The 20,000-nt window shown below is 46.0% G+C and overlaps 1 protein-coding gene across 1 annotated transcript in view; it reads right to left on the reverse strand.

The window, feature by feature from the left end:
• The window catches only part of LOC110510271 (FRAS1-related extracellular matrix protein 2), a 40,461-nt gene that overhangs the window by 5,906 nt on the left and 14,555 nt on the right, over positions 1-20,000 (reverse strand). The window contains exons 9-10 of the mRNA XM_090226229.1: positions 13,489-13,692; positions 5,733-5,832 (exon numbers count right to left, since the gene is read on the reverse strand). Of these exons, the coding sequence (XP_090082355.1) occupies positions 5,733-5,832; positions 13,489-13,692 (304 nt within the window). The remainder of the gene's footprint in view (positions 1-5,732; positions 5,833-13,488; positions 13,693-20,000) is intronic.

Consider the following 20,000-nt stretch of genomic DNA (forward strand, 5'->3'; position numbering starts at 1 on the left):
TATCGTGAGGAGCCAAGGAGGAGCTCAGAACCAGAGCTGGTGTTGGAGGTGAGCGAAGCAGAGACTGTGAAGGAGTTAATGGGGAAATTGGAGGAGAGTGATATGAGGGACTTGCTGGTTTGGTGCATGAGGCACGACATTCGCCCGACGGAGCGTGTCAGGGATTTAATGGCACCGGGGTCAGCTCTCCATACTCATCCTGAGGTACGAGCGAGGGGTCTGGTGAAGACTGTGCCAGCCTCACGCACCAGGCCTCCTGTGCATCTCCCTAGCCTTGCACGTCCTGTGCCATCTCAGCACTACAGTGCTCCTAGCAGTGCTAACTGTGGCGGGCGTGGTGCTGGTCAGGCACTGTGTTATGCAGTTGTGCGCACGGTGTCCCCAGTACGCGTGCTTAGCCCGGTGCGCTACATCCCAGCTCCCCACATCTGCCGGGCTAGGGTGAAGATCCAGCCAGGGCGGTTGGTGCCAGCCCTGCTCTCAAGATCTCCAGTACGCCTTCACAGTCCGGTCTATCCGTCACCACCTCCACGCACCAGCCCTCCGGTGGCAGCCCCCCGTACCAGGCTGTCTCTCCGGCCCATCCTTACAGGGGCTTCCTCCTGTCCAGCGCTGCCGGAGCCTCCCGCCTGTCCGGCGCCTCTGCCGGAGCCTCCCGCCTGTCCGCTGCCGGAGCCTCCCGCCTGTCCGGCGCCTCTGCCGGAGCCTCCCGCCTGTCCGGCGCCTCTGCCGGAGCCTCCCGCCTGTCCGGCGCCGCTGCCGGAGCCTCCCGCCTGTCCGGCGCCGCTGCCGGAGCCTCCCGCCTGTCCGGCGCCGCTGCCGGAGTCTCCCGCCTCTCCGGCGCTACCAGGGCCTTCCTCTTCTCCAGCATTGCCGGAGCTTCCCGCCTGTCCGGCGCCTCTGCCGGAGCCTCCCGCCTGTCCGGCGCCTCTGCCGGAGCCTCCCGCCTGTCCGGCGCCTCTGCCGGAGCCTCCCGCCTGTCCGGCGCCTCTGCCGGAGCCTCCCGCCTGTCCGGCGCCGCTGCCGGAGCCTCCCGCCTGTCCGGCGCCTCTGCCGGAGCCTCCCGCCTGTCCGGCGCCTCTGCCGGAGCCTCCCGCCTGTCCGGCGCCTCTGCCGGAGCCTCCCGCCTGTCCGGCGCCGCTGCCGGAGCCTCCCGCCTGTCCGGCGCTACCAGGGCCTTCCTCTTCTCCAGCATTGCCGGAGCTTCCCGTCTGCCCAGCGGCGCCAGCGCCGTCCGTCTGCCAAGCGCCGCCAGTGCCGCCCGTCTGCCAGGAGCCGCCAGTGCCGCCCGTCTGCCAGGAGCCGCCAGTGCCGCCCGTCTGCCAGGGGCCGCCAGTGCCGCCAGTCAGCCAGGGGCCGCCAGTGCCGCCAGTCAGCCAGGGGCCGCCAGTGCCGCCAGTCAGCCAGGGGCCGCCAGTGCCGCCAGTCAGCCAGGGGCCGCCAGTGCCGCCAGTCAGCCAGGGGCCGCCAGTGCCGCCAGTAAGCCAGGGGCCGCCAGTAAGCCAGGGGCCGCCAGTCCTGCCAGTCAGCCAGGGGTCGCCAGTAAGCCAGGGGCCGCCAGTGCCGTCAGTCAGCCAGGGGCCGCCCGAGCAGCTGCCCCTCTGTCCAGAGCAGCTGTCGCCCCTCTGTCCCAAGCTGCTGCCGCCCCTCTGTCCCGAGCAGCTGTCCCTCTGTCCCGAGCAGCTGCCCCTCTGTCCCGAGCAGCTGCCCCTCTGTCCCGAGCAGCTGCCGCCCCTCTGTCCCGAGCAGCTATCGCCCCTCTGTCCCGAGCTGCTATCGCCCCTCTGTCCCGAGCAGTTGTCCCTCTGTCCCGAGCAGTTGTCCCTCTGTCCCGAGCAGCTGCTTCACCTCTGTCCCGAGCTGCCCCTCTGTCCCGAGCAGCCCCTCTGTCCAGTGGGGTCATTGAGAGGGGTGGCCATGGTGAGTAAGCCAGGGAGGCGGACAATAAGGCGGACTAAGACAATGGTGAAGTGGGGTCCGCGTCCCGCGCCAGAGCCGCCACCGCGGACAGACGCCCACCCAGACCCTCCCCTATAGGTCAAGGTTTTGCGGCCGGAGTCCGCACCTTTGGGGGGGGGTACTGTCACGTTCTGACCTCTATTTCTGTTTTGTATTTATTTAGTATGGTCAGGGCGTGAGTTGGGTGGGCAGTCTATGTTTGTTTTTCTATGTTTTGGGGCATTTCTATGTTTTCGGCCTAGTATGGTTCTCAATCAGAGGCAGGTGTCATTAGTTGTCTCTGATTGAGAATCATACTTAGGTAGCCTGGGTTTCACTGTGTTTGTGGGTGATTGTTCCGGTCACTGTGTTTGGTGTCACAGGATAGGACTGTTTTGCGTTTTCACATTTCTTGTTTTTGTTAGTTTGTTCATGTGTAGTGATTTATTAAAACATGAATAACCACCACGCTGCGCTTTGGTCCGCTTCTCTTCCTCCTACAGACGAACGCCCTTACAGGTGGCTACTTTGTTAACTACATGATTAAATATGTGTTATTTCATAGTGTTGATGTCTTCACTATTATTATTCTACAATGTAGAAAATAGTAAAAATAAAGAAAAACCCTGGAATGAGTCGGTGTGTCCAAACTATTGACTGTATTTTTCACGGGACATAGATAACAATTGACACAAAACAAATAGTGTGTACGAACTGGCGGGAGAGTCTGTAATAGTGGAGAGAGAGAGACATGACTATGGCACCTCTATGCCCCTCCCCTTATTCCGGTCAAATTTTATTTTTGTCACATACACATGGTTAGCAGATGTTAATGCGAGTGTAGCGAAATGGTTGTGCTTCTAGTTCCGACAATGCAGTAATAACCAACAAGTAATCTAACTAACAATTCCACAACTACTGTCTTATAGACACAAGTGTAAGGGGATAAAGAATATGTACATAAAGATATATGAATGAGTGATGGTACAGAGCGGCATAGGCAAGATACAGTAGATGGTATTGAGTACAGTATATACATATGAGATGAGTATGTAAACAAAGTGGCATAGTTAAAGTGGCTAGTGATACATGCATTACATAAAGATGCAGTAGATGATATAGAGTATAGTATATACGTAGACACATGAGATGAATAATGTAGGGTACATTTTACATGATGCTTGACAAACGTTCCTCACACATAAGCAGTAACCTCGTAAACGTTGTCAGGATGTAGCAGAGGTCATTTCCCACTTAAAACTGAAATCCTTACGGGTATTTCCCTTTCCGTTCAGTAAACCTCCCCTCTTTAGTAAACAGACTACCCAAATAAGACACGTGACAGCGAGGCAGAACGGCGCATACCAAACTAACACTGGGTACATGAGACATACAGTATTGGCCAACACGGGTATGGTGAATTTGGTGAATGCAGATTGGCGCATCATAGCATTTTGGCCCGAGGCAGGTGAACACTTTAGGGCCCTAAACACTGTCCACTAACCTTTTGGCGATGCAGGGGCACACGCTTCCCCGCATGGGCCTTTTAATTCATTTAAGAATTGATTCATGTTTTCTGATCAGCTACCAGCAACAGATAGATTGTTGGATTCTAGTGATGTTATTGTCTGCATCATTCCAATCCCCCATATATATATATATTTCTTATTTTACTAATTGTCCCCTACCAACCATCCACTAATTGGGGTACACTAATGGACAACAACACTTAGACTACACACGCACGCACGCACGCACACGCACACACACACACACACACACACGCACACGCACACGCACACGTACACGCACACGCACACACACACACACACACACACCTTCAACAGTTGTTCCATCCCTGAGCCCAACTCAAGAGAGGATATGTGAATGCATATACAGTTGTAGCTGTTTGAGAAGGCATGCTAAATAGAGTAGGAATGGCAAGGCCTACATGGGGAGCAGGCCCTACATGGGGAGGAGGCCCTACATGGGGAGCAGGCCCTACATGGGGAGGAGGCCCTACATGGGGAGCAGGCCCTACATGTGGAGCAGGCCCTACATGGGGCTTTGTTGAAGCAGGCAAGGGAGCATTCTCTCCCATCGATGCACAGTGGAAGCAGGCAAGGGAGCATTCTCTCCCAACGATGCACAGTGGAAGCAGGCAAGGGAGCATTCTCTCCCAACGATGCACAGTGGAAGCAGGCAAGGGAGCATTCTCTCCCAACGATGCACAGTGGAAGCAGGCAAGGGAGCTTTCTCTCCCAATGATGCACAGTGGACACTGGGGTTGTCTCCAGACCCCCCCCCAATAGTGACAACTTTCGTGCCACCCAGGATTTTCTTTTTTCGGTGTAGTCATTTTCTCTCCGAGCCCAGGGAAATGATCAGAGCGGTGTAGTCATTTTCTCTCTGAGCCCAGGGAAATGATCAGAGCGGTGTAGTCATTTTCTCTCCGAGCCCAGGGAAATGATCAGAGCGGTGTAGTCATTTTCTCTCCGAGCCCAGGGAAATGGTCAGAGCGGTGTAATCATTTTCTCTCCGAGCCCAGGGAAATGGTCAGAGCGGTGTAATCATTTTCTCTCCGAGCCCAGGGAAATGGTCAGAGCGGTGTAATCATTTTCTCTCCGAGCCCAGGGAAATGGGCAGAGCGCGGTGTAGTCATTTTCTCTCCGAGCCCAGGGAAATGGGCAGAGCGCGGTGTAGTCATTTTCTCTCCGAGCCCAGGGAAATGGTCAGAGCATACCCTCTCCTCTCCAAGCCCCAGAGAGAACTCGGTCATAATCAATTCAGTGTCAGTCAATGTTGTGATGAAAACCTCACATACCCCCCCATCATAGGGAAGACACTCCTGTAGAGCTCTCCACAGGACTGGGTCAGACTGGTTAACTTGACCTAACCCTTATAAATCCAAATCAAATATTACAGGAGGAGACGTATCATGTTATTCACTTCCCACAGAGATGAGAAGTGTTTTTTCCCCACTTTTAATGGAAACCCAAAGTAGTCATACATAACTGAGCTAGTCGCTTTCCATAGCCCCCCTTCACACCGCAGCGTACACGGTCATTGTGCTGGCACGGAACAGATGCAGATCCTTTTTTTGCACCTGTGACTCAATCATTCAAACTTTTGTTTTGTTGCTATTTTTTATATAGGGACATAATTAAAACTGAGGTGTCACAAGTTTAAACTGAGGGGGCACAAGTTTAAACTGAGGGGTTACAAGTTTAAACTGAGGGGTTACAAGTTTAAACTGAGGGGTCACAAGTTTAAACTGAGGGGTTACAAGTTTAAACTGAGGGGTCACAAGTTTAAACTGAGGGGTTACAAGTTTAAACTGAGGGGTCACAAGTTTAAACTGAGGGGTCACAAGTTTAAACTGAGGGGTTACAAGTTTAAACTGAGGGGTCACAAGTTTAAACTGAGGGGGCACAAGTTTAAACTGAGGGGGCTAAGCCTCCTCTAGCCCCATCGTGGAGCTGGGTACACGAATATCCATCCTGTTGCTAAGTCACTTTATCCCTACCTATATGTACATAGCTACCTCCATTTCCTCGTACCCCTCCCTGCACATCGACTCGGTGCTGGTACTCCCTGTACCTGCCATGTTGTTTTTTACTTGTTATTCTATATTCACTCCTTGTTTTACTATTTCAATAGGTTTTACAATTATCTTTAACTCTGTATTGTTGGAAAAAAGGACCCATAAGGAAGCATTTCACTGTTAGTCTACACCTGTTGCTTATGAGGCATGTGACCAAAAAAATGTTGATTTAATCGATTGAGCTCCTCACCTTCCTCCAGACTAACAGTAGCTATGGGACTGCTGAGCTCCAGTCCCTCGTCTTTGTTAGAGTTGACGGCCCTGGCAGTACACTGCACCCTGGATCCGGCCTGGAGAGACAGACGCATTATCAGTCAGTACAGTCAACTCCATCACATCAGTACAGTCAACTCAATCACATCAGTACAGTCAACTCCATCACATCAGTACAGTCAACTCCATCACATCAGTACAGTCAACTCCATCACATCAGTACAGTCAACTCCATCACATCAGTACAGTCAACTCAATCACATCAGTACAGTCAACTCAATCACATCAGTACAGTCAACTCAATCACATCAATACAGTCAACTCAATCACATCAGTACAGTCAACTCAATCACATCAGTACAGTCAACTCAATCACATCAATACAGTCAACTCAATCACATCAGTACAGTCAACTCAATCACATCAGTACAGTCAACTCAATCACATCAGTACAGTCAACTCAATCACATCAGTACAGTCAACTCAATCACATCAATACAGTCAACTCAATCACATCAATACAGTCAACTCAATCACATCAGTACAGTCAACTCCATCACATCAGTACAGTCAACTCAATCCCATCAGTACAGTCAACTCCCGCACATCAGTACAGTCAAATCAATCACATCAGTACAGTCAACTCAATCACATCATTACAGTCAACTCATTCACATCAGTACTGTTAACTCCATCACATCAGTACAGTCAACTCAATCACATCAGTACAGTCAACTCCATCACATCAGTACAGTCACCTCTATCACATCAGTACAGTCAACTCTATCACATCAGTACAGTCAACTCCATCACATCAGTACAGTCAACTCCATCACATCAATACAGTCAACTCAATCCCATCAGTACAGTCAACTCCATCACATCAGTACAGTCAACTCAATCACATCAGTACAGTCAACTCAATCACATCAGTACAGTCAACTCAATCCCATCGGTACAGTCAACTCCATCCCATCAGTACAGTCAACTCAATTCCATCAATACAGTCAACTCCATCACATCAGTACAGTCAACTCAATCCCATCAATACAGTCAACTCAATTCCATCAATACAGTCAACTCCATCACATCAGTACAGTCAACTCAATCACATCAGTACAGTCAACTCAATCCCATCAATACAGTCAACTCCATCACATCAGTACAGTCAACTCAATCCCATCAATACAGTCAACTCCATCACATCAGTACAGTCAACTCAATCCCATCAATACAGTCAACTCAATTCCATCAATACAGTCAACTCCATCACATCAGTACAGTCAACTCAATCACATCAGTACAGTCAACTCAATCACATCAATACAGTCAACTCAATTCCATCAATACAGTCAACTCCATCACATCAGTACAGTCAACTCAATCCCATCAATACAGTCAACTCCATCACATCAGTACAGTCAACTCCATCACATCAGTACAGTCAACTCCATCACATCAGTACAGTCAACTCCATCACATCAGTACAGTCAACTCCATCCCATCAGTACAGTCAACTCAATCACATCAGTACAGTCAACTCAATCACATCAGTACAGTCAACTCCATTCCATCAGTACAGTCAACTCCATCACATCAATACAGTCAACTCCATCACATCAGTACAGTCAACTCAATCACATCAGTACAGTCAACTCCATCACATCAGTACAGTCAACTCCATCATATCAATACAGTCAACTCCATCACATCAGTACAGTCAACTCAATCACATCAGTACAGTCAACTCAATCACATCAGTACAGTCAACTCCATCACATCAGTACAGTCAACTCCATCACATCAGTACAGTCAACTCAATCACATCAATACAGTCAACTCCATCACATCAGTACAGTCAACTCCATCACATCAGTACAGTCAACTCCATCACATCAGTACAGTCAACTCCATCACATCAGTACAGTCAACTCCATCACATCAGTACAGTCAACTCCATCACATCTAGGCTTGGGCGGTATACCGTATATAACGTATACTGGGGTATTTGGAAATAGCCACGGGACGGTGTTTCAATACCGTTAACTACGTTTTTTTCTACACATTTAATGAAATATTTGCAGCTACTTTTGAATGAAATAACCTACAGTCAACTTGTGCAATACTTTAGGAGATGAAGCAGATTGCATTCTTCATTTCACCGGTGACATTACGAAGCTCACCGTAGTCCTCCAGAACCGTTGAGCCAGTCACGTGTTTGTTAGTAATTAGCCCGACTGGAGAAAACGGGGAACGGGTGAGTTCAGCTGTGTATTGACAGGCCTTTTGTAATGAAATTCAAGTTCATTTTTTTTTTGGTTTGCTTCAATAGAGTAATCAGGGACGTGCAACTGCAGTTTTCCTTTATGGAAAAGACATTAGTGCCACACGTTCAGCAGATAATAGCTTCATTTCCATCAGACGACAACAGAAAGTGCCATGTTATTTGGCTGGCAGCCACACAAGTAATGAGCTTACAATGAAAAAAGCAAAAACTATCCGCGGCCGTCATATTTCTGTTTATCATAGAAAGAATATTGCCAGCTACATTTCCTAATGTTTTTCACAAGATAATCTGGCATTTTACCAGGGGGAAAAGTAGGCTGGCTGCACTGAGAAAAGTACATAAGAAAAGTAGCTAGACATCCGTCAGAGCGCTGTCCACTGACGTAATGCCCGTTCCGGAACTTTCATGCAAGTGCAGAGGTGCAACTGAAGCACAACACGAGTCTGACGCCGAGCAGAAATTACACAGCATTTTTAGATCTGCGTTTACAAAACGCAGCATTATTTTCTATATTTTCTTTCTTTTGTTAACGTGACTCCTAAATGTGACTTGATATTTATCTAAATAAGTGGCTGAATTAAGGTGATGGGGGATATTGTGTTAGCTTTCTGCCGTGTTTGAAAAGGCAAAGCCCTTTGGATGAGTTATTTGCGCAGCTGCTACTGCCATCTTGATATCCTTGTGTTTTTTTTCTCCTCTCCGTTCTCGGCCAGTCTGCTCCTCCCCCCTCTTCTCATTAGCAGAGCAGGCAGGCCCGTTGCCCTCGCGACTCCAGACTCCACACAGACACAGAGTGTACACATGCTGCTTCAGAGCCACTGCTGTTCTTCCTCCAGACTCCACACAGACACAGGGTGTACACACGCTGTTCCAGAGCCAGTGCTGTCCATTTGCACAATGTCTCCCGTTCACATTCGTTTGCAAATGTCCAAACTCACCAAAAATGACCTTCGGTAGCTTCTACCTATATATATGTATACATTTATGAGCTGGATTGCCTGTCTTTGCAAAACAAATAAAATTGGTTTGCACTCTTTCGAATATTTAACTAGCAGCCTAGTGCTCTTACTTGTGCTAATTGAATTGGCATCCTGGTAATAGACGCCCAAATGATATTTTAGCGTTTTTTTTTGTGTGTTCAAAACCGGTAATACCGTAAATCCCGGGATGAGAAAAGGATTGTATGACGATATGAAAATGTGGATACTGCTCAACCCTAATCACATCATTATAGTCAACTCAAGCATTCCCATTTTTCCTTCAGGTTCAGGAACACATCCGTACATTTGAAAAGGCACGTAGGCTGGGTTTCAACCCAAGTCACGTTAAAGAGCAGCACACTGAGATTTAACCCAAGTCACGTTAAAGAGAAGCACACTGAGATTCAACCCAAGTCACGTTAAAGAGAAGCACACTGAGATTCAACCCAAGTCACGTTAAAGAGCAGCACACTGGGATTCAACCCAAGTCACGTTAAAGAGCAGCACACTGGGATTCAACCCAAGTCACGTTAAAGAGAAGCACACTGAGATTCAACCCAAGTCACGTTAAAGAGAAGCACACTGAGATTCAACCCAAGTCACGTTAAAGAGCAGCACACTGGGATTCAACCCAAGTCACGTTAAAGAGCAGCACACTGGGATTCAACCCAAGTCACGTTAAAGAGCAGCACACTGAGATTCAACCCAAGTCACGTTAAAGAGAAGCACACTGGGATTCAACCCAAGTCACGTTAAAGAGAAGCACACTGGGATTCAACCCAAGTCACGTTAAAGAGAAGCACACTGAGATTCAACCCAAGTCACGTTAAAGAGCAGCACACTGGGATTCAACCCAAGTCACGTTAAAGAGCAGCACACTGGGATTCAACCCAAGTCACGTTAAAGAGCAGCACACTGGGATTCAACCCAAGTCACGTTAAAGAGCAGCACACTGGGATTCAACCCAAGTCACGTTAAAGAGCAGCACACTGAGATTCAACCCAAGTCACGTTAAAGAGAAGCACACTGAGATTCAACCCAAGTCACGTTAAAGAGCAGCACACTGGGATTCAACCCAAGTCACGTTAAAGAGCAGCACACTGGGATTCAACCCAAGTCACGTTAAAGAGCAGCACACTGGGATTCAACCCAAGTCACGTTAAAGAGCAGCACACTGAGATTCAACCCAAGTCACGTTAAAGAGAAGCACACTGAGATTCAACCCAAGTCACGTTAAAGAGAAGCACACTGAGATTCAACCCAAGTCACGTTAAAGAGCAGCACACTGGGATTCAACCCAAGTCACGTTAAAGAGCAGCACACTGAGATTCAACCCAAGTCACGTTAAAGAGAAGCACATTAGACAGCTGGGATTCAACCCAAGTCACATTAAAGAGCAGCACACTGGGATTCAACCCAAGTCACGTTAAAGAGAAGCACATTAGACAGCTGGGATTCAACCCAAGTCACGTTAAAGAGAAGCACACTAGACAGCTGGGATTCAACCCAAGTCACGTTAAAGAGAAGCACACTAGACAGCTGGGATTCAACCCAAGTCACGTTAAAGAGAAGCACACTAGACAGCTGAGATTCAACCCAAGTCACGTTAAAGAGCAGCACACTAGACAGCTGGGATTCAACCCAAGTCACGTTAAAGAGAAGCACACTAGACAGCTGGGATTCAACCCAAGTCACGTTAAAGAGAAGCACACTAGACAGCTGGGATTCAACCCAAGTCACGTTAAAGAGCAGCACACTAGACAGCTGGGTTTCAACCCAAGTCACGTTAAAGAGCAGCACACGAGACAGCTGGGTTTCAACCCAAGTCACGTTAAAGAGCAGCACACTAGACAGCTGGGTTTCAACCCAAGTCACGTTAAAGAGCAGCACACTAGACAGCTGGGATTCAACCCAAGTCACGTTAAAGAGCAGCACACTGAGATTCAACCCAAGTCACATTAAAGAGAAGCACACTAGACAGCTGAGATTCAACCCAAGTCACGTTAAAGAGAAGCACACTAGACAGCTGAGATTCAACCCAAGTCACGTTAAAGAGAAGCACACTAGACAGCTGGGATTCAACCCAAGTCACGTTAAAGAGCAGCACACGAGACAGCTGGGTTTCAACCCAAGTCACGTTAAAGAGAAGCACACTAGACAGCTGGGATTCAACCCAAGTCACGTTAAAGAGCAGCACACTGAGATTCAACCCAAGTCACATTAAAGAGAAGCACACTAGACAGCTGGGATTCAACCCAAGTCACATTAAAGAGAAGCACACTAGACAGCTGGGATTCAACCCAAGTCACGTTAAAGAGAAGCACATTAGACAGCTGAGATTCAACCCAAGTCACGTTAAAGAGAAGCACACTAGACAGCTGAGATTCAACCCAAGTCACGTTAAAGAGAAGCACACTAGACAGCTGGGTTTCAACCCAAGTCACGTTAAAGAGCAGCACACTAGACAGCTGGGTTTCAACCCAAGTCACGTTAAAGAGAAGCACACTAGACAGCTGGGTTTCAACCCAAGTCACGTTAAAGAGAAGCACACGAGACAGCTGGGATTCAACCCAAGTCACGTTAAAGAGAAGCACACTAGACAGCTGGGTTTCAACCCAAGTCACGTTAAAGAGCAGCACACTAGACAGCTGGGTTTCAACCCAAGTCACGTTAAAGAGAAGCACACTAGACAGCTGGGTTTCAACCCAAGTCACGTTAAAGAGCAGCACACGAGACAGCCGACACCATTTAAATGTAATTAGCGCTAGAGCAGTCATCCACAGTGTTACCATGAATATGATATCCACAAACGGCAGGAAAACCTTTATAGAGGAACTTAATTTCAAAATAAAACGTGGCCATCGGTAGATTAGCATTAGGATCACTTTACAGGTCAATTGGACACAAGGTCCCAACCTAAATTTAACTTCAGTTTTTAACCCAACCCCTCCGAACGACACACACACACATTCAGGTTTTGGAGAGGTGCGGGGGGGCTACCGCACTGGGTGCCTGGGGAGCTGTTGTTGTGGGCGGGGTTAAGTGCCTTTGTGAAAGGGTACAAAGGCAGGCAATGGCATCTAGTAGAGCTGGGACGCTAAACCGAAAATTATCGACACTGACCATTTATTGAGGACATTTTACTGATAACGATAATAGCAATAACCAGCCTTTACTTGACACAATGTAAAGTTTGAAATGAATTAAGTCTGCTAACATGGGCTATTGATAATGGGACAATTGAAAGTGTGCTTCTACACCTGCATTGCTTGCTGTTTGGGGTTTTAGGCTGGGTTTCTTTACAGCACTTTGTGGCATCAGCTGATGTAAGAAGGGCTTTATAAATAAATTTGATTGAAATTTGATTGTAAGTAGTTGTAGGTAATTTTTTATGGTGCACATTAATGTCATAAACTTCAAAGGAAATGTATTTTTATGATGAGAATTCAGTGAATTGATCATGGTATGGATTTTTGGATATATCACCCAGCACTAGCATTGCCAGTCAGCTCACTTCCCACCATATTTCCCCCCCCCTTCGGACCCAGGATTCGAACTGGCAACCCTCCTGCTGCTGGGTCGCCGCTCTAACCGCTAAACTACCTGCCTCCCTAATAGTGTAAACGGAGAGAACTTTAACATCGGTATTTTACAAAACAAGAATTTGGAGAATTATGGAATCGATCGGTTTGGGTTTTTAGATAGGCTAATGGTTTCGTTTTAGGATAATGGCTAATGCTAACACCTGGGTGTTTGTTTGTTCTTAATTCTCTCTCGGAATGCACACTGACCGTGGTATATTTAGTTCGATGTTGGATATCTCTATAGGGCTACTTAGGGACTGTCAATGAATAACACAATGCATATTGGAAAAATATTTTTTACATTTCAATAGTTCAGAATTTCAATGACTTAAAAGCCTTAAACCAATTATACATTGTAAAATATACAATATACAAATATTGAAAAACGTTAATATTTTTTTTTTGTTTTTTTGCATGTACATTGTGCAATTTATTGACGGTCCCTAACTAGCCCCATATATATATCCAGCAGCGAACTAACTTTGCCATGGTCGCACACAGGCGGAAGCTAATTGCTAGATGGGCGAGTGACTGTAACTGTGTATCTTTTTTTGCCAGTGTGTACAAAAGTTTCCTACGTGCGAAAACACACACAAGGAGACACCCACATCAAAGCACGCCTCCAAATCGCAAATCTCGTCTCTCCAGTCACATTTCTTAATCAGGAGGAAAACCGAGGTGAAATCAGTCAATTCATCCTCTCTTTAAATAGCACATTGTCGGCTGTCTAATGCACTGCTCTATACTATAACCCACCTGAGATAAAAAAAAATAAAAAAAAAATAAAAAACAACAACAAAACAACTGAGATTGAATCTTGCCTCAGTCAGTATAGTTCAGTGATAAGATTAGCTGAAGGACATTCATTTGTTGGTTCCCCACCTGGAAGTAGACAGAGTCCAGGGTGATCATCTTGGAGGAGGTGAAGAAGGTATCAAAGTCCACCTCTCTCATGGGTGCAGTGACCCCATCCGGACCAGCAGGGGCACTGACGAGCCAGCGGTAGCGTGTCAGCGTGTTGTCGATGTGCTCGCTGACACAGATAGAGCCTGTTTTGTCGTAGTCAGGGTACTTAGGGTTACAGGCCTGGATGGGTTGGGGGAGGGGGAGGTGGAGGGAGAGGGGAATGGAGGGAGGTAGGGAGAGAGAGATGAGGAACGAAGGGGGAGATGTAGGAGAGAGGAAGTGAGGGAGAGAAAATAAATGTGTGAATCACAAAGAACACAAATCAACTGTCAGCTTGCATGTTCCTAAACTGACAATAATATATGCAAAATGCACCCATGCTTATACCCAGATTTATACAGTGCCTTTGGGAAGTATTCAGACCCTTGACTTTCTCCACATTTTGTTATGTTACAGTCTTCATCAATCTACACACAATACCCCATAATGACAAAGCAAAAACAGTTATTTAAAAAAAAAATGTTTGCTAATTTATCAAAATAAAAATATTAAATATCAGATTCCCATAAGTATTCAGACCCTTTGCGCAGTACATTTTTTCAAGCATCTTTGGCAGCAGTGACAGCATCCAGTCTTCTTGGAAATGACACTACAAACCTGTATTTGGGGAGTTTCTCCAAATTCTTCTCTGCAGATCCTCTCAAGCTCTGTCAGGTTGGATGGGGAGCATTGCCGCACAGATATTTTCAGGTCTCTTTGGAGATGTTCAGGTTGATGATCAGGTGATCAGGTTCAAGTCCGGGCTCTGGCTGGGCCACTCAAGGACTTGTCCCAAAGCCACTCCTGCATTGTCTTGGATGTGTGCATAGTGTCGTTGTCCTGTTGGAAGGTGAACCTACACCCGAGTCTGCGGTCCTGAGTGCTCTGGAGCAGGTTTTCATCAAGGACCTCTCTGATAATTTGCTCTGTTCATCTTTGCCTCAATCCTTATTAGTCTGCCAGTCCCTGCCACTGAAAAACATCCCCACAGCATGATGCTGCCACCACCATGCTTCACCGTAGGGATGGTGCCAGGTTTCCTCCAGACGTGACGCTTGGCATTCAGGACAAAGATGTCAATCTTGGTTTCATCAGACCAGATAATCTTATTTCCCATGGTTTGAAAGTCTTTAGGTGCCTTTTGGCAAACTCCGAGAGGGCTGTCAAGTGTCTTTTACTGAGGAGTGGCTTCTGTCTGGCCACTCTACAATAAAGGCCTGATTGGTGGAGTGCTACAGAGATGGTTGTCCTTCTGGAAGATTCTCCCATCTCCACAGAGGAACTCTAGAGCTCTGTCAGAGTGACCATCGGGTTCTTGGTAAAACTCCCTGACCAAGGCCCTTCTCCCCCGACTGTTCAGTTTGGCCGGTTGGCCAGCTATGGGAAGAGTCCTTGTGGTTCCAAACTTCTTCAATTTAACAATGATGGAGGCCAGTGTGTTCTTGGGGACCTTCAATGCTGCAGAAATGTTTTGGTACCCTTCCTCAGATTTGTGCCTCAACACAATCCTGTCTCGGAGCTCTAAGGACAAGTCCTTCGACCACACGGCTTGGTTTTTGTTCTGACATGCACTGTCAACTGTCGGACCTTGTATAGACAGGTGTGTGCCTTTCCAAATCATGTTCAATCAATTGAATTTACCACAGATTGACGCAGATCAAGTTGTAGAAACATCTCAAGGATGATCAATGGAAACAGGATGCACCTGAGCTCAATTTCGAGACTCATATCAAAAGGGTCTGAATACTAAAACTCTGTTTTCGCTTTGTCATTATGGGGTATTGTGTGTAGATTAATACATTTTAGAATAAGGCTGTAAAGTAACAAAATGTGGAAAATGGGTCTGAATACTTTCTGAAGACCCTATACTTTCAATTTTAGATAAAACAAACCTCACGTATCAAAAGAGCAAATCATTTGAATCTAAATTCGACTCTCTCTCATTGGCCCCGTTAGAAAAAACACCTCACCTGCTTAATAATTAAGAATCTGCTTAACGTGGACAGGTTTTGGGCAGAGATATGGCTCTCGCTTCACTTCCTCTCTCAGTTCAGTTTACAACTGGGATCCCAGCAAACAGTGGACGTCCTAAGGACATTCAGTGACATTGCCATTAGGTCCCTTTAAGGGTTTCAGCGAGACGTTAAGGGTATCCCACACTTGGAACATTAAACGTTAACCTCAGGACCATAAATAATAGGACGTTCAGTACAGGTCACGGTTTGGTCGCAGTATAACGTTATAGTAAGGTATTTTGATGTCCATAAGGGAATGTTATGAAAAGGTTTCTATTTTGTTCTGATAGGACGTTATCTGGGACATTCAATGACCACAACAGGATGCTTTGTGATGGTCAAGGGGACGTTGCATGATGGTGCCCAGGGAACGTTTTCTGGGGGGGACCTTAGTTCCCTGTAAGTTACCAGGACGTCACTGAGCACCATGTCAGAACAATATCCGGATCTTTGTTGGACGTTCCCAGGACTTTCATTTCATTGGTCACTTGGACGTTGCTTGATGGTTCCAAGAGAACGTCCCTGCAAACAAAAATGTGTCGTTAGAATGTCCTCAGAATGCCACTAAATGGTGGACGTTGTGTCATGATCCATGGTCCCTCTAATTGATTTTGTCACTGAGCAGATTTCAGGTCTGCTGAGTGCAAAATTGAATGTGCGTTTACTATGAACATTGAGGATGTACCCACGTTAACTTACAGTTTTAACAGTGGCCAACTAGGCTACTTTGGGTATTTGTGTAGGACTACCACAGTGGCCTACCATCAAAAACAATGGAGAATGCCTTTTATGCTACCTTCGAAGCAAGCAACACTGAAGCATGCATGAGAACACCAGCTGTTTTAGACGACTGTGTGACCTTTAAACAGGTCAACATTCACAAGACCGCGGGGCCAGACAGATTACCGGGATGTGTACTCAGAGCATACGCGGACCAACTGGCAAGTGTCTTCACTGACATTTTGAACCTCTCCCTGACCGAGTCTGTAGTACCTACAGTTGATGTCGGAAGTTTACATACACCTTAGCCAAATACATTTAAACTCAGTTTTAAAAAAATACCCTGTCTTAGGTCAGTTAGGATCACCACTTTATTTTAAGAATGTGAAATGTGAAAATAATAGTAGAGAGATTTTTTTAATCTTTTATTTATTTAATCACATTCCCAGTGGGTCAGAAGTTTACATACACTCAATTAGTATTTGGTAGCATTGCCTTTAAATTGTTTAACTCGGATCAAATGTTTCGGGTAGCCTTCCACAAGCTTCCCACAATAAGTTGGGTGAATTCTGGCCCATTCCTCCTGACAGAGCTGGTGTAACTGAGTCAGGTTTGAAGGCCTCCTTTTCGCACACACTTTTTCAGTTCTGCCCACAAATGTTCTATAGGTTGAGGTCAGGGCTTTGTGATGGCCACTCCAATACCTTGACTTTGTTGTCTTTAAGCCATTTTGCCACAACTTTGGAAGTATGATTGGGGTCATTGTCCATTTGGAAGACCCATTTGCGACCAAGATTTAACTGCTGAGACTGATGTCTTGAGATGTTGCTTCAATATATCCACATAATTGTCCTCCCTCATGACGCCATCTATTTTGTGAAGTGCACCAGTCCCTCCTGCAGCAAAGCACCCCCACACATGATGCTGCCACCCCCGTGCTTCACAGTTGGGATGGTGTTCTTCGGCTTGCAAGGGTCCCCCTTTTTCCTCCAAAAAAACAATGGTCATTATGGCAAACAGTTCTATTTTTGTTTCATCAGACCAGAGGACATTTCGTACAAAAAGTACGATCTTTGTTCCCATGTGCAGTTGCAAACCGTAGTCTGGCTTTTTTATGGCAGTTTTGGAGCAGTGGCTTCTGCCTTGCTGAGCGGCCTTTCAGGTTATGTCGATATAGGACTCGTTTTACTGTGGATATAGATGCTTTGTACCTGTTTCCTCCAGCATCTTCACAAGGTCCTTTGCTGTTGTTTTGGGATTGATTTGCACTTTTCGCACCAAAGTACGTTAATCTCTAGGAGACAGAACGCGTCTCCTTCCTGAGCGGTATGACGGCTGCATGGTCCCATGGTGTTTATACTTGCGTACTATTGTTTGTACAGATTAATGTGGTACCTTCAGGCGTTTGGAAATGGCTCCCAAGGATGAACCAGACTTGTTGAGGTCTACAATATTTTTTCTGAGGTCTTTGCTGATTTCTTTTGATTTTCCCATGATGTCAAGCAAAGAGGCACCGAGTTTGAAGGTAGGCCTTGACATACATCCACAGGTACACCTCCAATTGACTCAAATGATGTCAATTAGCCTATCAGAAGCTTCTAAAGCCATGACATGATTTTCTGGAATTTTCCAAGCTGGTTAAAGGCACAGTCAACTTAGTGTATGTAAACTTCTGACCTACTGGAATTGTGATACAGTGAATTATAAGTGAAATAATCTGTCTGTAAACAATTGTTGGAAAAATTACTTGTGTCATGCATAAAGTAGATGTCCTAACCGACTTGCCAAAACTAAAGTTTGTTAACAAGAAATATGTGGAGTGGTTGAAAACCAAGTTTTAATGACTCCAACCTAAGTGTATGTAAACTTCCGACTTCAACTGTACATTTTTCAAGCAGACAACCATAGTCCCTGTGCCCAAGAACACTAAGGTAACCTGCCTAAATGGCTACCACCCTGACATGTATTCCTTGTCCCCGCTTCGAGCACAAAACCAATGTGCCTGATATGTCGTGAAAAGTGTTAAGCGTCATTACGACACCAGGTATAATAAATTGGATCAGACGTGTCCTCTGAACACGGAGGTGAGAACAAACAAGACGAATCAACTCAAATCCCAATATATGAGAGGTTCACCAAAGTCCTTGTCAATTCACCGTCAGCCCAACAACGTGCAATGGTGGTCATGGTGTTCATGGTGGTCATGGTGGTCATGGTGTTCACTGAGGATATCTTGGGTTTTGGGAAAACACCCCCACATATTTTTGGGGGGGATGCTGAAATGGTTAAAGATGTGCTGACATTGCTGACTACAAGGTACACAAAAAAATAAGCTCATGGAAAATCAAACAGACTCGTCACATTCGTGTGTAGTAAGTAAGTCATCAAAACCCTGCTTTTTGCTGAGCCACCTGACATTGTTGTGTAGTAAGTAAGTCATCAAAACACTGCGTTTTGATGACCTACTTACTTACTACACAACAGTGTTTTGATGACTTACTTACTACACAACAATGTCAGGTGGCTCAGCAAAAAGCAGTGTTTTGATGACTTACTTACTACACAACAATGTCAGGTGGCTCAGCAAAAAGCAGTGTTTTGATGACTTACTTACTACACAACAATGTCAGGTGGCTCAGCAAAAAGCAGTGTTTTGATGACTTACTTACTACACAACAATGTCAGGTGGCTCAGCAAAAAGCAGTGTTTTGATGACTTACTTACTACACAACAATGTCAGGTGGCTCAGCAAAAAGCAGTGTTTTGATGACTTACTTACTACACAACAATGTCAGGTGGCTCAGCAAAAAGCAGTGTTTTGATGACTTACTTACTACACAACAATGTCAGGTGGCTCAGCAAAAAGCAGTGTTTTGATGACTTACTTACTACACAACAATGTCAGGTGGCTCAGCAAAAAGCAGTGTTTTGATGACTTACTTACTACACAACAATGTCAGGTGGCTCAGCAAAAAGCAGTGTTTTGATGACTTACTTACTACACAACAATGTCAGGTGGCTCAGCAAAAAGCAGTGTTTTGATGACTTACTTACTTACTACACAACAGTGTCAGGTGGCTCAGCAAAAAGCAGTGTTTTGATGACTTACTTACTACACAACAGTGTCAGGTGGCTCAGCAAAAAGCAGGGTTTTGATGACTTACTTACTACACAACAATGTCAGGTGGCTCAGCAAAAAGCAGTGTTTTGATGACTTACTTACTTACTACACAACAGTGTTTTGATGACCTACTTACTACACAACAGTGTCAGGTGGCTCAGCAAAAAGCAGTGTTTTGATGACTTACTTACTACACAACAGTGTCAGGTGGCTCAGCAAAAAGCAGTGTTTTGATGACTTACTTACTACACAACAATGTCAGGTGGCTCAGCAAAAAGCAGTGTTTTGATGACTTACTTACTACACAACAATGTCAGGTGGCTCAGCAAAAAGCAGTGTTTTGATGACTTACTTACTACACAACAATGTCAGGTGGCTCAGCAAAAAGCAGTGTTTTGATGACTTACTTACTAGACAACAGTGTCAGGTGGCTCAGCAAATAGCAGGGTTTTGATGATTTACTTACTACACAACAATGTCAGGTGGCTCAGCAAAAAGCAGGGTTTTGATGACTTACTTACTACACAACAATGTCAGGTGGCTCAGCAAAAAGCAGTGTTTTGATGACTTACTTACTACACAACAGTGTCAGG

Source organism: Oncorhynchus mykiss, chromosome 29, assembly GCF_057628025.1.
Source record: "Oncorhynchus mykiss isolate SJ-2025 chromosome 29, ASM5762802v1, whole genome shotgun sequence".
Lineage (NCBI taxonomy): Eukaryota > Metazoa > Chordata > Actinopteri > Salmoniformes > Salmonidae > Oncorhynchus > Oncorhynchus mykiss.